This window comes from Dreissena polymorpha, chromosome 1 (genome assembly GCF_020536995.1).
Source record: "Dreissena polymorpha isolate Duluth1 chromosome 1, UMN_Dpol_1.0, whole genome shotgun sequence".
NCBI classification, from domain to species: domain Eukaryota; kingdom Metazoa; phylum Mollusca; class Bivalvia; order Myida; family Dreissenidae; genus Dreissena; species Dreissena polymorpha.
In genome coordinates, this window is record NC_068355.1 from 158,083,414 (window position 1) to 158,099,452 (window position 16,039).

The 16,039-nt window shown below is 35.9% G+C and overlaps 1 protein-coding gene across 1 annotated transcript in view; it reads left to right on the forward strand.

Moving 5' to 3' along the window:
* Nucleotides 1–16,039, forward strand: part of LOC127860610 (uncharacterized) — a 75,624-nt gene that overhangs the window by 45,980 nt on the left and 13,605 nt on the right. Inside the window, 6 exon segments of the mRNA XM_052398847.1 lie at nucleotides 892–989; nucleotides 3,241–3,493; nucleotides 4,645–4,727; nucleotides 6,419–6,678; nucleotides 11,135–11,193; nucleotides 12,089–12,323. Of these exon segments, the coding sequence (XP_052254807.1) occupies nucleotides 892–989; nucleotides 3,241–3,493; nucleotides 4,645–4,727; nucleotides 6,419–6,678; nucleotides 11,135–11,193; nucleotides 12,089–12,323 (988 nt within the window).

Here is a 16,039-nt window from a genome sequence, read left to right on the forward strand (position 1 = left end):
GTTACCCTATGTGGCTCTCTGAAATCAAGGTCAGGGTAATTATTCTGCAATATGTCAAACTGCAATCCGTTATTGATAATTCTTTCTTTTCCATGCAATGAATGTGGATAATCATATATATGTAGCTGCTTTCAATATCAGAGTCATATAGATTGGTAGAGCTGAAACTGCAATAGTTGTTTGTCCACAATTTTGTTTCAATAATCATGGCAAGTAAAGTGTGATATTGATGTACTGTAATGCTCTTTCAGCCACTTATATATATTTTTTTTTCATATCCAAAAATTAAGATCAAAAAAATATTTGAAGAATAGAGGTGTCCACAAATTTAGAGACAAAAAATACAGGTATTGGGAAATTAAGGACAGTCTAAAATATTGTTGAAAAACAGACATGAGAATGCAAATTGAATAGCATCTATTGTTTCAACCAAAAGCAAATGCTTGTTAAATACAAAGTTGCATACTATAAATTACTCATAAATATGTTTCACTCTAAGCTGTTAGGTGAAACAATTGTCTAGTACCCCTATACATAGTTATTTACCCAATTATGCAAATGTCACGGGCCAATGCGTCAAGACATTCATCTGTCCGGATTTATGACCTTAATCTGGTTGTAAAAACACATGATGTCCCCAGAAAAGCGTGACGGTAGAATTCTGGTAAAATAGCATTGTAAAATAGACTGTCTGAATATTTATAATTTCATTTATATGGATAAAAACTCGTATGCTGGAAAATGTTAAGTTACACAAAGTTATTATTTAAAAACATGGGGTGCCCAAAAATTGCGAGTGTTCGAAAAATAAGAGTTATCCTGGTAGTCTAGTGTGTGTCAAGTATAAATATTAGACTGTTAGATGCACAATAAGGCTGAATTCTGCTGCAGACATCCATGATGAGAAGACGGAAGAAGATTGGCTGGAGATTCTGCAGATGGCGACCAAGGAGGCAGAGACAGACCCCTTACCTGGGGATATATTCAAGGTAGATGCTGCCGCAAATTAAGTTGTATCTCGCTCTTAAAAAATGGAACTTAGTGCATGTGCATAAAGTGTCGTTTTAGATTAGCCTGTGAAATCTTTAAAAGGGTAATCTTCTGTCACACCATTTGCTTAGACTGATTTTTTGTTTAGAACAGACGCCCTTTAAACAATTTTTGTCTACAAGCGTTTAGTTTTGTTCCCTATTAGCCTGTGTGGACTGCAGAGGCTTCTCTTGGAAGACACTTTACGCACATGAATTAAGCCCTTTTTTCCATGAACGAGATTCATTTGATATGAGTTATTCATATTAATGTAAACATGGACTTTGAAATCTGAATTAATTGTACCAGAATGTAAAATTAACAGGTAAACTGTTATGACGAAGTGTCAATTAGATTCTTTTATTACCAGACATAAGATTTTAAAACCATTATCGAAACTATATTTACTTTTTGAAACTAAAAGTACTTTGTTTAGATTTTCATTTATAAGTGTTCATGTGTTTGTGTGTATGTCACAGTTTCATTTACAAAAAACACATTTAATGTAAGCTTTATTAACTGTCGAAATATGCCTCCTTACAATTTTGCTCAATAAGCCATTGTTAGCCCGGGCACTGCTTTAAAGTACCATAGGTACTCTAGGTATACTACAATATACACCAGGTATGGAAAATACACTTTAAGGCACCCAGCAAAAAATTAACTCTGTACTCAAGTTTTACAACCACCAACATTCAATGACGTAAAAAACGCACTACCACATTACCAAACACAATTCTCTTTGAACAAATCTTGCCTCAACATGCCTTTTTGAATATGAGTTTAGATAATATAGAGGCCATTTAACAGAATATTGACATAAAAAATGAGCATAATTACTTTGAACAAATGAGCTGACAACGACAAAATTAGTATATTCCTATTGAATTTTCCGTATCCAGGATATATTGGTGTATACTTAAGAGTACCCCGGATACTTTTAAGTAGTACCGGAGCTGAAAATGACCAATCAAGCTTCAGTTTTATGTTTTCATACATAATATATACAATGAATTGTTTTTATTATAAACCTACACTTGAATTATACCTGTAATATATATGTTTTGAATGATGTGTTTAATTATTGTCAAAGTCAAAATATATACCGTAATTACTCTATGTTTTCGGACACTCTAAGTTTTCGGACACCCCTTTTTTTAGCAAAAATAATTATTTTTCGTGACTCTTAATTTTCGGACATATGAGTTTTCGTCCATAATTAATGTGTCTAAGTTTTCGGACAATATATTTTACAGCGTTATTTACCACATTTCGGTCCTGTTTTCGATATCTAATGACACTTCGATCAAGGGGTTATACGACCAGATTAACATCTTAAAACATGGCAGGTGCATGCCTGAGGGCAACGGACCATTACATTTGCGTTATTGGGTAAATAACCTTGTAAGCTGGTATTAAACAATGGTTTTGCCCGATAGTATAATAAGCGTAATAACAATTATCATGGGTAGTGCCAATTAACAGTTCAATTATCTACCGATATTATACCACCCATTCTCAGTAAAATAACTGTGACAAATACTAAACGCTTCAAAGTGTGATGCACCCTATTGCAAGTTTTACGAACAATTGAAGGAGTTAGACAACAATTATCGGAAATGACCAAACTAAGAATTCATAGTTTGCTTTTTTAATGCGCTAATTACAGGTTCATACTAGCGAGTATCGGTACATCACATGTTTATCTTTGAACTCGTTGGTCAAAGTACAACCTTGCAGTAACTTTCTGTCAAACAAATAAAGCATTTAAAATTATTTAAAATGCAGTGCAAAAATATATCACTGTAATTTATACTATACGGCATGGTATTTTACAAGCGCGTGCTATTACCGGTAGTCGTTGATACAATTGACGCTTTTTTTGGACACTTAAAGTTTTCGGACACCTGTATTTTATGAATATTTTTCGTATCTAAGTTTTCGGACACGAAATTTTTTAATTATTTTTAAGTGCCCGAAAACATAGAGCAATTACGGTACAAAGGACCTTTTTAGAACTCTATAATCTGTATATATGAAACATTTAATGAAAGCTCAAAGTGTTGTCCTTAAAAAGCCTGTGTGACCTGCACAGGCTTATCTGGGGATACTATTTACGCAGATGCTTCAAGTCCCCATTTTCACAGAGCAAGGCTCAATTTAATTCATGAGAAATTTGAATGAAATGTTGTATGATGCACTCCATTTTAGAATCAGATCGAACCAAAACCACACCAGTTCGCTGTTGGTATGAAGTTAGAAGCGCTGGTGCCTGGTGCAAACGGTATATCCCCAGCAACAGTTGTCAAAGTGGTCAACAACCTATATTTTGTTATCGAGATCGATGATGTAAGAGGCCCTGCTGAAAGGGAGAGCATCCAGTTAAGCTGTCATTCTGAATACCTTGGTATTTTCCCAGTGTCTTGGTGCCAGTGTAAAGGCATCCGACTGATGCCTCCCCCGGGTAAGTTTTGGTGTTTGTATTGCTGTCTGTATTGATTGGTCATTTATAAATATGTTTTTGTTATGTTAAGTATAAAGAAGTGGTTTTAATGTGGCAACGCTGATGCATATGGTACAACAAGACTTTTAAGTCTTAAACTTATTACCCAGTAGTCAGCTTTGTTGTATAAGAACATAAATGATTTACAACTTATCTGCAGACATTGACCATTGAAATAATAAATTAGCATCAGGTTGTTTTACTTTAATGTTAAAGTGTTTGACAATTAACTATAGAATAGGTTAAGTTTTTCTTTCTGTTTTGGTCCAAATGTGGTTCTGTTTCTATTGGTTTTTCAAATGTTTTTATGCCCCCGGTAGGGTGGCATATAGCAGTTGAACTGTCCGTCAGTCAGTCAGTCTGTCCGTCTGTCCGAAAACTTTAACATTGCCCATAACTTTTGCAATATTGAAGGTAGCAACTTGATATTTGGTATGCATGTGTATCTCATGGAGCTGGACACTCATGGAGCTGCACATGTTGAATGGTGAAAGGTCAAGGTCATCCTTCAAGGTCAATGGTCAAATATATGGCTTCAAAGCGGCGCAGTAGGGGGCATTGTGTTTCTGACAAACACATCTCTTGTTTTGTACTGTTACGGGAATCAGCACGTTGCTTCTTGTTAGCTGGTTTAGTCTGAGGCTTTTGTCCTTTGAAATTCAATTTAAGTTGCTCAGATTTACCGTTACTGCTCATAATGGGGTATTGTTATATTATCACTGTATTGCAGATGTATAATCCAATCACGAGGAAATTTTAATCCTATTGTTATCGTGTATTCTTAATTGGTCCAATTTGATCAGGGATCCTCTCAATGCACTAAAAAAGTCCAATTTTTCAGCTCAGAAAAAACACTATTTCACTAAGTATCAATATTTACATCCATTTTGTGAAGATAATAATATATTCCATGTATTAAAGACACATTTACTTATTGTCTGGTACCAAAAATCACTATTCTTTGTTACTATTTCCTATATTTAGGAGCAATTTAACCAGGAGCTGGTCATCAGCCAAACATCACTGCTCAATTCTCCCGCCAAAATTCAAATGTTTGTCAAATGTTGATTTTGTTTTTCTAGGTTGGTCCAATGTAGATGTTGTTGTTGTAGGTTGGTACTATGGTGATTTCGTTTGGGGCGAGTATCTCACGAGATGTGGAGCCAAGGCTGCCCCAGAGAAACTGTTCAACTCAGTATGTAATACATGCCGAATATTATGATTGTCAATTGTTGCCAGAGTATGCATCAGTTGAGTGGCTTCAAATTGTGGAAGGCTGTATTACACGAGAGGTGGAACATTTGACTAGCATAATATTTATTATATACCAAAAACTATTAAAATATTCATTTAGCGAACCATATTTTCTGGAAAATAAGTCACATTAGTAAAATGACGCTACTGATAATTGTCCCCTACCGGTTTCACCGGAGGAGACTTATGGTTTGCGCTCTGTGTGTCCGACCGTGAGTCTGTCACACTTTTCTGGATCCTGCGATCTTTATATTCTTTCATGAAACTTGAAACATAGATAGATGGCAATATGGACATAATGCACGTCATTTAATTTTGTTCCTACGTCAAAAATTCTGGTTGCTATGGCAACAAATAGACTAGAAATACTGCTGAAAATGGTGATTTCTGGATCCTGCAATAACTTTTAAAGTTCTTAATATTTTTTCATGAAACTTGCAACATGGATAGATGGCAATATGGACATTATGCACGTCATTTCATTTTGTTCCTACGTCAAAAATTGTGGTTGCTATTGCAACCAAAAAAAAAAATTATATAAAAAATTTCTGAAAATGGTGGAATTTCTGACAATGGTGGAGCCGGTAGGGGAACATACCGGTATTGCTTGACAATAGCCTTGTTTTTTCCGTCTTTTTCATTACTTCAAGCAATTTAAAAACACTATCACAATATAAGATGAACATGAACAATAAAGGTCCTTAAGTACTGTTGTACATTCTCTCATATTGATTCCATTGACAAAACTTAAAGGTCTAGAGATTGTGTCTTTGGACAAAACAAAGCGTGTTTCAACAACTTGATTATCATGCAATTTCAGGGCTGCGCCATAAATGTTTCAATGAACAAACTTCTGTTGATTTATTGGTGGTATAATTTTCAGTGTACTCTCACTTTCTGCAAAGTCTTGTCGCAGTTTATATGTTGTGGACTTGGCATCATAGATTTTATAGCACGCTGCCACTAAAATTTTGTAAATTTATTAGGATTAAATAGTGGCATTTGTAGTTTTGCACCAGAAAGTATAAAAACAACAATCTGGTGCTGTTTCAAGTTCAAAATAGAATTGTAGCTGATATTCAAATTGATTTTAATTTGTTACTTTCATATTAACGTGACCCTTAAATTTAGCTCTTACTTAAAATAGTCAAGCTGTTATGGTAAAGCTGAATTGAAAAATTTGCAAAAAGCATCATATGGATTTTTATTCTGTCAATTTGTATTTCAATGATATTTAGCATGTATTTTGAGGTTATTTTTAACAGGTATATACTAAAATTGAACACTTCATGATAGGTGAATGGCATGTCATAAATTCTGTAGAACAGAATTTCATTCTTTGCTTAATGGACAAAGTTCTGGGTCCCAAACCTTTAATGTTTTTATTTCATTTGAAAACACTGATTATAGAAATGGGTTGTCATTGATAATATGCATTTAAACACATATAAGTTGTTTCATACATTTAATATTATTGAAGTTAAAGCTTATAAGATGTCTTCTCCTCTACTTGGACAGAAGTTGTTGTTTTTCTGAAAATATTAAGCATTTTTCTGTTTTGTTTTTTAACTATAGCATATGTACTTGTATTATTTGTAATTATTGAGACAAAAATTTCACTTCCTTATGTAGGGAACAGATGAGCATGAATTTGAACGAGGCATGAAGTTAGAAGCTGTCAATCCAGCAAATGATAATCAAATATGTGCTGCCACAATTACAAAAATAGTTGGACCCCTTCTGTGGATTCACCTGGACCACTTGCGAGATGTCCCCAGTCATATAGAGGACATTGATTCACACAACTTGTTCCCTGTCGGCTGGTGTGAAAGCAACAACTATGTTCTTAAACCACCAATAAAGGCAAAACGATGTCAGCGAATGCCATCAGAGTAAGTATGGTGTTCACTCCATGATTTGAGTCCCCCAAATGACTTTGTTGGTAAAAACTAACGGTTCTGATAAGAACGAGTGAGTTGACAGAAACTCTGCTCTGTTATTACAGATAATTAACATGGATCTATTTTGCCCCTGATATTTACCCAATTTTTAAGCTAATTTTCTTAGTAGAATGTAGGGCATTATGCTGTTTATTGTTTATACATAACATCGATGTGTTGATAAGTCTTGCTATGTCCCAACTGAAAACCAAAAAGGAGCAGTTTTGCTTACCGGGTATTTCTGTAAATATATTTTAGTCTTGTCCTGGGGAAACGGATTAATTCATGTGCATAGTGTCGTCGCAGATAAGCATGCGACACTTTTTATGCCCCCCTTCGAAGAAGAGGGGGTATATTGTTTTGCAAATGTCGGTCGGTCCGTCCACCAGATTGTTTCCAGATGATAACTCAAGAACGCTTAGGCCTAGGATCATGAAACTTCATAGGTACATTGATCATGACTGGTAGATGACCCCTATTGATTTTCAGGTCACTAGGTCAAAGGTCAAGGTCACAGTGACTCGAAATAGTAAAATGGTTTCCGGATGATAACTCAAGAATGCTTAGGCCTAGGATCATGAAACTTCATAGGTACATTGATCATGACTGGTAGATAACCCTTATAGATTTTCAGGTCACTAGGTCAAAGGTCAAGGTCACAGTGACTCGAAACAGTAAAATGGTTTCCTGATGATAACTCTAGAATAATAAGGCTTAGGATCATGAAACTTCATAGGTACATTGATCATGACTGGCAGATGACCCCTATTGATTTTCAGGTCACTAGGTCAAAGGTCAAGGTCACAGTGACAAAAATGTATTCACACAATGGCTGCCTCTACAACTGACACATGCATGTTTTACAGACAGCCCTTGTTTTTATCTTAACTGGATTATTACTTAGAAGAGACTTTCTTTAAAACACACACCATAAAGTGGAAAGTGTTGTCACTTTAGGCATGTGCAGTATGCCCTATTTTTCCCAAAGCACGGCTGATACCTTGTGTTGAAAATTTCAGAATTAAGAAGCTGTAAGAAATGTTCCATTTCAATGTAATAGTTGAAGTATTTAAAAAACATAGCAATAAAATTTAATCAGAAATTATAAGAATAAATAAATAAATAGGTAAATTAATGTTTAGGTAAAGCTATTATGTTATTTAATCTGATTTAAGGTTTATGAGATCTACTTAGTGGAATGGTTTATTGACAAATTAAAAAAAGTGTGTTGTTCAAAGTGGCAGAAGATGTGAAATTAGTAATCTTTTTCAGGATAGGGAAAAGGTTTTGTATATTTTATATGTTGATATTTGTTGTTAAGTTCTTCAAGAAATGTCTATGTTTGAACGTTCTTAGTTTATTTTTTTTACACTCAGTGTTCATTACCCTGCATGGCCACCCACAATGTATTTTAGCATCAATCTGATAAAACAGGTTTGAATTGATGTGCATGAAGTGTCATTCCAGACTCTTCTTAATGAAATCCAGTGTAAGCGGACAGTTTTGTCCCAGATTAGCCTGTGTAGACTGTAAAGGCTAATCTGGGACAACACAGATACGCATTTAACCCTGTTTTTTTAGAGCTCGACTTATTCGTATCCTTGCATATTTGCCAGTTTGAGTCTTCTGTTTAAAGAGTGTTGAAATGTAATATATAGTTTTAATGTCCATCTACAGGTATGTAGCAAAAATTCTTTGCCTGTAAGCAAGAGGCTCTTGTCAACCATTATATCTGGTCTTTCTGTTATCAGGTTTCATAAAAAAAAAAAAAGGTTTAGCCAAATCTGATAACGTAATTACTCCCAAATTTTCAGACATCCCCTTTATTGGCTCTGGTAGGGCGGCATATAGCATTTGAACTGTCCGTCTGTCCGTCAGTCCATCCGAAAACTTTATCATTGGCCATAACTTGTGCAATATTTAAGATAGCAACTTGATATTTGGCATATATGTGTATCTCATGGAGCTGCACATTTTGAGTGGTGAAAGGTCAAGCTCATCCTTCAAGGTCAAAAGTAAAAAAAATACAATCAAAGGGAAGTTATAAGCTTTAAAAAGGAAATAATTTCCATACCTGCCTAATGATATATTGAAATTTTATTTCAAAGCAGCGCAATAGGGGGCATTGTGTTTCTGACAAACACATCTCTTGTTGTCAATAATTTATTACTCTAAATTTTTGGACAGTACATTTTACAGCGTTATTTTACCAGATTTCTTCCCTGTTTTCGCTTCTCTGGTGTCAGTTCCATCATGCGTTTTATACCCCCACAAACAAAGTTTAGGGGGTATATAGGAGTGAGCTTGACTGTCAGTCGGTGTGTCGGTCGGTCTTTATTAAGTGTCTGCTCTCTAATTCAAGTTGTTTTCATCCGATCTTGACCAAACTTGGTCAGATGTTGTATCTAGATGATGTCAAGCTCAAGTTCGAATATGGGTCACTGGGTCACGTAGTGCATTTTAAATATTTAGCATGGTGTCTGCTCTCTAATTCAAGATGTTTTCATCTGATCTTTACCAAACTTTGTCAGATGTTGTATCTTGATGATGTCTAGCTCAAGTTCGAATATGGGTCACTGGGTCACGTAGTGCGTTTTAAATATTTAGCATGGTGTCTGCTCTCTAATTCAAGATGTTTTCATCTTATCTTTACCAAACTTTGTCAGATGTTGTATCTTGATGATGTCTAGCTCAAGTTTGAATATCGGTCATGCTGGGTCAAAAACTAGGTCACAGGGTCACTTAGTGCGTTTTAAAGTTTTCATCCAAGCTTCACCAAACTTGATCAGAAGTTGTATCTAGATGATGTCTAGGCCAAGTTCGAATATGGGTCATGCCGGGTCAAAAACTAGTTCACGGGGTAACTAAGTGTGTTTTTAAAATTCAGCATTTTGTCCGCTCTCTTATTAAAGTAGTTTTTATCCCATCTTCACCTAAGTTGGTCAGAAGTTGTATCTAGATGATGTGTAGGCCAAGTTCGAACATGGGCCATGCCTGGTCAAAAACTAGGTCACGGGGTCACTTAGTGCGTCTTTTAACATTCAGCATGGTGTCCGATGTCTATTTCAAGTAGTTTTCATCTGATCTTCACCAAATTTTGTCAGAAGTTTTATCTACATGATCTTAAGGCCAAGTTCGAACATGGACCATGCCAGATCAAAAATTAGGTCACGGGGTCACTGAGTATGTTTTACACATTCAGCATGGTGTCCGCTCTCTAATTCAAGTAGTTTTCATCTGACCTTCACCACACTTGGTCAGAAGTTGTATCTAGATGATGTGTAGGTCAAGTTTCAACATGGGCCACGCCGGGTTAAAACTAGGTTACGGCGTCACTTAGTGCGTTAAAAACGTTGAGCATGCTGTTAGCTGTTTTTTGTGAAGACAGCATGCAAAATATTCAGTGTCAATACGGCATGTGGAGGTATTCGTCACGTCTGTGACAAAGCTCTAGTTTTGACTGGATTAAGGTCATAAAACCGAGGAGGTGATAGCCTAAGGGCAATTGACGCTCAATTGGTCATTGTAGGTCGGGTACTACTTTCATGTACCCTGGATACTCGTAAGTATACTTAAATGTACCCTGGGATCTTAAACTATACTACCACGTACCAGGTCAATTTGGACTGTAGTTGAATTCCCGCCTAAAATCCGATGTCGTGAAACACGCTACGGAATATGAACCAAAATTCTCTTTGAAAAAAAATAAATCTTGTTTTGAGCAGGAGTTTCGATAATATAGGCAGGAGTTTCGATAATATAGAGGCAATTTTACAAAATATTGACATAAATATGATGAACATAATTTGGAAAAAAAAGTCGACATCGACCAATTTAGCGTAAGAATTCCCCTGGTACAGGAAATATACTGAAACGTACCCGGGTACATTTAAGTATTCTTAAGAGAACCTGGGATACATTTAAGTAGTACCTGAGCCAACAATGACCAATAGAGTGCAATTGATCATATCAATTGCGTAATTGGGTAAATAACCACGTACATGGGTAATAAAAAATGGTTTTCAGTTGATATAGTTTCCTGTTTTTCTTTAAAAAAAAAACCCACATACTAACAAACTAACAAAGCTTCAACAACCAGAACAGTTTTGTTCTTGATTAAAAATCAGTCTCAGGGCCCATAATCACCAAACAATTCTTAGACTTAAGTCCCAGAATAAGGAACATTCTTTTTATTTATTTGAATATAAGTTTAAGAATGGGTTTGTGAATATGGGCCCAAGCTACATAAGGCTGCATTCAAGTATTAAGAGATATTGTACAATTGTTGCCTAACAAAATTGATGAGTCATTAACTAATCATAATGGGCAGGTCTTTGAAATACTCTGAAAGCTGTTCTGTTGGGCTACTTTCACATGATGTTTATTTTAAATACCCGTTCTGTTTCAGCTATAGGACCGAGGCAGTGTATAGAGCCGTCACACTTTCTCATGGAGCGGAAGACATAGGTAGGCGGATAATATTTCTTGTATGTAAAGGGCTTCAAGAATTTGTGGATATCTTGGAAAAGTATGCATGTTTGTGCATGTGTTTTTTTAATTGTAAATTCATTAAAGTGACTATAGAATATATTGTTAAACAATTGATGTTATGTACGACTTTATCTGGCTCAAACGTACACAGTTGAATGACCTTGAATGATCGTAAAGAAGGGAATTTCGGCTGCAATGAGTTTTGGCAGAATTATTGCACTTTGTCTGTTTTTCCATCATAGAATTTCTAGTTCCAAAATATTGATTGTTTAGCTCTTCTAACTTATTGACAGATTGTGCTCACACTTTCATAACTTAATGTGTAGATGATTTTTATCTTCAAAATTTGGTTTGCTGGATTTGGATTTGGATTTTGGCCATTTGTCAGCTGCAGAATAAAATTGGATTTTAGTGTGTCAAAACTTGCCTTGTGGGGCATAATTGTCTTTGAGACTTTTGTAGTTCAATCTTTCTTCTTGCCTTGAGCATTATGCTGTTACTATAATGAGGCATTAATCTTGATAGTTCTCATTAAAGACAAGTGTAGTACCAAAAACATTCGCATTGCACTATAAAATTCTAGAGTAATTAAGACCTGTTTAAGGATTGCTTTTGAGTTCTATTGGGGAACATCAAAGTCACTGTGAAAAGGATTTCATAAATGGATACCTTACATCAAGCATTCTCTATTTCTAACTGAACATATTTCACATTCACCATAAAACATCCTGTCATTTTTGACCTGTTGCCATTCTAGTGACAAAGGAACGTTCCAAATGACACCAAGCACTGGTTCTACACATGAAAGCAGTTCAACAGTTTGTCAATTAGCCTTAATAGGTTTTAACTACTCTGGTGCTCATGTTTTCAGGCCCCTGGTGCCCCAAGCTCTACTTCAACCATCGCTGTTTCTCAGGCCCCTACCTCAGTAAGGGCCGTATAGCTGACCTTCCGTGCTCCATTGGTCCTGGACCCATGGACCTGGTCCTGAAGGCTGTGCTGAGTCAGCTAATCAACGTTGCATACAAGTCATCCAAGGCCTTGAAGGAAATCCAGCTAGAGGGTGCTCCCAATCCAAACATGACTCAGCAAGTTTTGAAAGCAAAGTATGTTGAATTTCATGCTTTATTTTGTTAAGTTGAATGGCATAAAGTTGACCTATTATATTTCAGCACGTGATTGCACTTGCTAAGCCTTACACTTGAAGGGAAATAACTCATTTATTAGTTGGTATTGTACTCTACAGACAATAATCTAAGGAAAAATGACACAAGCATGTTAATAATTATGTACAATGAAGATGCAAAATGCTTGCTCATGGTCACCTGTTTTACATTTTCTTGTTCTTTCCTCTACAAAATTTATTCAAATCATGCTTCAGGGTTGAAAACTGACCTATTCCCAGGGGTCACATTTTACAACATGAACAGATAGCAAAATAATTTTTAAATTTTCTGAAACATCATCTCATAGCTTTGATCATGCTTCTGTAGTCCCTAGCTAAGGAGTAAAATGATTTATTTGGACTTAAATTGTAAAATAACCTTAAAAATTTACTTTGCTAAATACCATTTGGAATATCTCTCAAATAGCAAGGCACAGAGATTTAAATATTGATCTGTAACACTATTGAAGAGTTCTTTTTAGCTCACCTGATTGCTCAGGTGAGCTTTTGTGACCGGTCATTGTCTGTTGTCCGTCCGTCCGTCGTCCGTCCACATTTGTTCGTAAACACTCTAGAGGCAGCATTTTTTGTCAGATCTTCATGAAACTTGGTCAGAAGATTTGTCCTAATGATATCTTGATCGAGTTCGAAACTGGGTCATGCTGGGTCAAAAACTAGGTCACTAGGTAAAAAAAAAGAAAAACCTTATAAACACTGTAGAAGTCACATTTAATGCCCAATCTCCATGTAACTTTGTCAAAATGTTTGTCTTAATTGTCTTAATGATATGTTGGTTGAGTTCAAAAAGGGTTCCACTCCTTTAAAAAACATGGCCGCCAGTGGGCAGGGTAGTTTTCCTAATTTGGCTATAGAGAAACCTTGTAAACACCCTAGAAGTCACAATTTTTGCCCAATCATCATGAAAGTTGGTCAAAACAGTGGTTTTATTGATATCTATGATGAGTTCGAAAATGGTCTAGAACCATGAAAAAACATGGCCGCCAGTGGGCGGGACATTTTTCTCTATATGTATATATTGAAAACATGTGAACACTCTAGAAGTCACATTTTTGGCCCAATTGTCATGAAATTTGGTCAGAACATATGTTTCCTTTATATTAGAGTTGAGTTTTGAAAATGGTTCCGGTCCGTTGAAAAACATGGTTGCCAGGGGGACGGGGCAGTTTTCTTTATATCTATATAGTAAAAAGGCTTGTAAACAATCATGAATTAAGGTCATGTAACATGTGTGACAACTCTTCTAAATATTGCATATAAGTTTACAGTAGTTACTCCCCTTTGACTATTAATGTTTTCATAATAATACAGTGTAGTTGTGTGAAACATTATGTGTTAATTGTTATTCGAGGTTCGATGTTTTTTTAGCTCACCTGATTGCTCCGGTGAGCTTTTGTGACTGGTCTTTGTCCGTCGTTTGTTTGTCTGTTAACATTTGTTCGTAAACACTCTAGAGGGCACATTTCTTTTCCAATCTTCATGAAACTTGGTCAAAAGCTTTGTCCACATGATATCTCCTCGAGTTAGAAACTGGGTCATGCCGGGTCAAAAACTAGGTCACTAGGTAAAAAAACAAACAAACTTGTAAACACTGTAGAAGTCACATTTCATGCCCAATCTTCATGAAACTTTGTCAAAATGTTTGTCTTAATGATATGTTGGTTGAGTTCAAAAGTGGTTCTGGTCTGTTGAAAAACATGGCCACCAGTGCGCGGGGCAGTTTTCCTTATTTGGCTATAGAGATACCTTGTTAACACTCTAGAGAGGTCACATTTTTTGTCGGATCTTCATGAAACTTGGTCAGAAGATTTGTCTCAATGATATCTCGATGGAGTTGGAAACTGGGTCATGCTGGGTCAAAAACTAGGTCACTAGGTAAAAAAACCCAACAAACTTGTAAACACTGTAGATGTCACATTTCATGCCTAATCTTCATGTAACTTTGTCAAAATGTTTGTCTTAATGATATGTTGGTTGATTTCAAAAGTGGTTCTGGTCTGTTGAAAAACATGGCCGCCTGTGGGCGGGGCAGTTTTCCTTATTTGGCTTTAGAGAAACCTTGTAAACACTCTAGAAGTCACAATTTTTGCCCAATCATCATGAAAAATGGACAAAACAATTGTTTTATTGATATCTTGGACGAGTTCAAAAATGGTCCAGATCAGTGAAAAACATGGCCGCCAGTGGGCGGGGCATTTTTCTCTATATGTATATAGTGAAAGCATGTGAACACTCTAGAAGTCACATTTTTGGCCCAATTTTCATGAAATTTGGTCAGAACATTTGTTTCCTTGTTCGAGAGTTGAGTTAAAAAAATGGTTCCGGTCAGTTGAATAACTGGTTGCCGGGGGGGGGGGGGGGGGGGGGGCAGTTTTCTTATATTTATATAGTAAAAAAAGCCTGTGAACACTCTAGAAGTCACATTTTTAGCCCAATCAACATGAAACTTGGTGAAATGATTGGTTTTATATATATCTCAGATGAGTTCGCAAATGGTCCAGATCGGTAAAAAAACATGGCCGCCAGGGGCAGTTATCCTTATGTGACTAGAGAGAAACCTTGTGATCGAATACTGAAGTCTCATTTTTTGCCTAATCATCGTGAAACTTAGTCAATACATTGGTTTTATTGATTTCTCGAACAAGTTGGAAAATGGCTCAGATCGGTGAAACGCACATTTTAGCTCACCTGATTGCTCAGGTGAGGTTTTAGAATTGGTCTTTGTCCGCCGTCCGTTCGTCCACTTTTGGTTTGTAAACACTCTAGCATTCACACTTTTCAAGCATTCTTTATGAAAGTTGCTGAAAGATCTCAGTCAAGTTTGATAATGAGCAAAATCAAATAATTAATGCCAAAATTATTGCCCTTAGATTGTCCAAATTTTCATTATATTATACAAAATCCTTGTAAACACTCTAGAGGTCACAATTTTGTTTTAGATTTTATGAATCTTGGTCAAAATATTTATTTTTGTTAGCAGAGTTTGATGTTTGGTATGGGGTGTCAACTCAAAATATAGGTCACCAGGTAAAATCTTACAAAAACAAAAACACTATGCGCCAGAGTTTTGGTTCAATAATGATTAAACTTGTGTTTGTCTGGACAATATCTAGGTTTGACATTTGGTGAAGATTAAATGAACCGACTCCTCTCAGGTGAGCGAACTAGGGCCATCTTGGCCCTTATGTTTATATATAAATTTCTGCCCTTGTGATCCAAACTAGCCTCAAACAAAGTGTCTGAAGAATTGAACCTCAAAGCTACAGTTTCTCAGGTGAACTTTAAAACTCCTCAGGGTCCTCTTGTTTATTATGTATAACAGCAATAAAATACGTTTAAAATCCCTTTATCTGCCATAACTCTTCCATGTATTGATGGCTTTTTACGTAACTAGGCACGCATGCAATCCATTATGACACAATATTTGGTTTTAAACACTGGTCCATTTTCCTCATAGGCCAAGGGCACACAAGGAGTTCAAAAGTAAAATTGTGCCATTAAACAGTTTGTCCTGACTGTAACTTTGCCATTTAGTTTGATCAGAAACTATTATAGTTTAAAATTAATAAATACTAATGACCACCATGAGGAGACATCATTGTGTGCGTTAAGCATGGCTACCTACCTAAGAGGTCAATG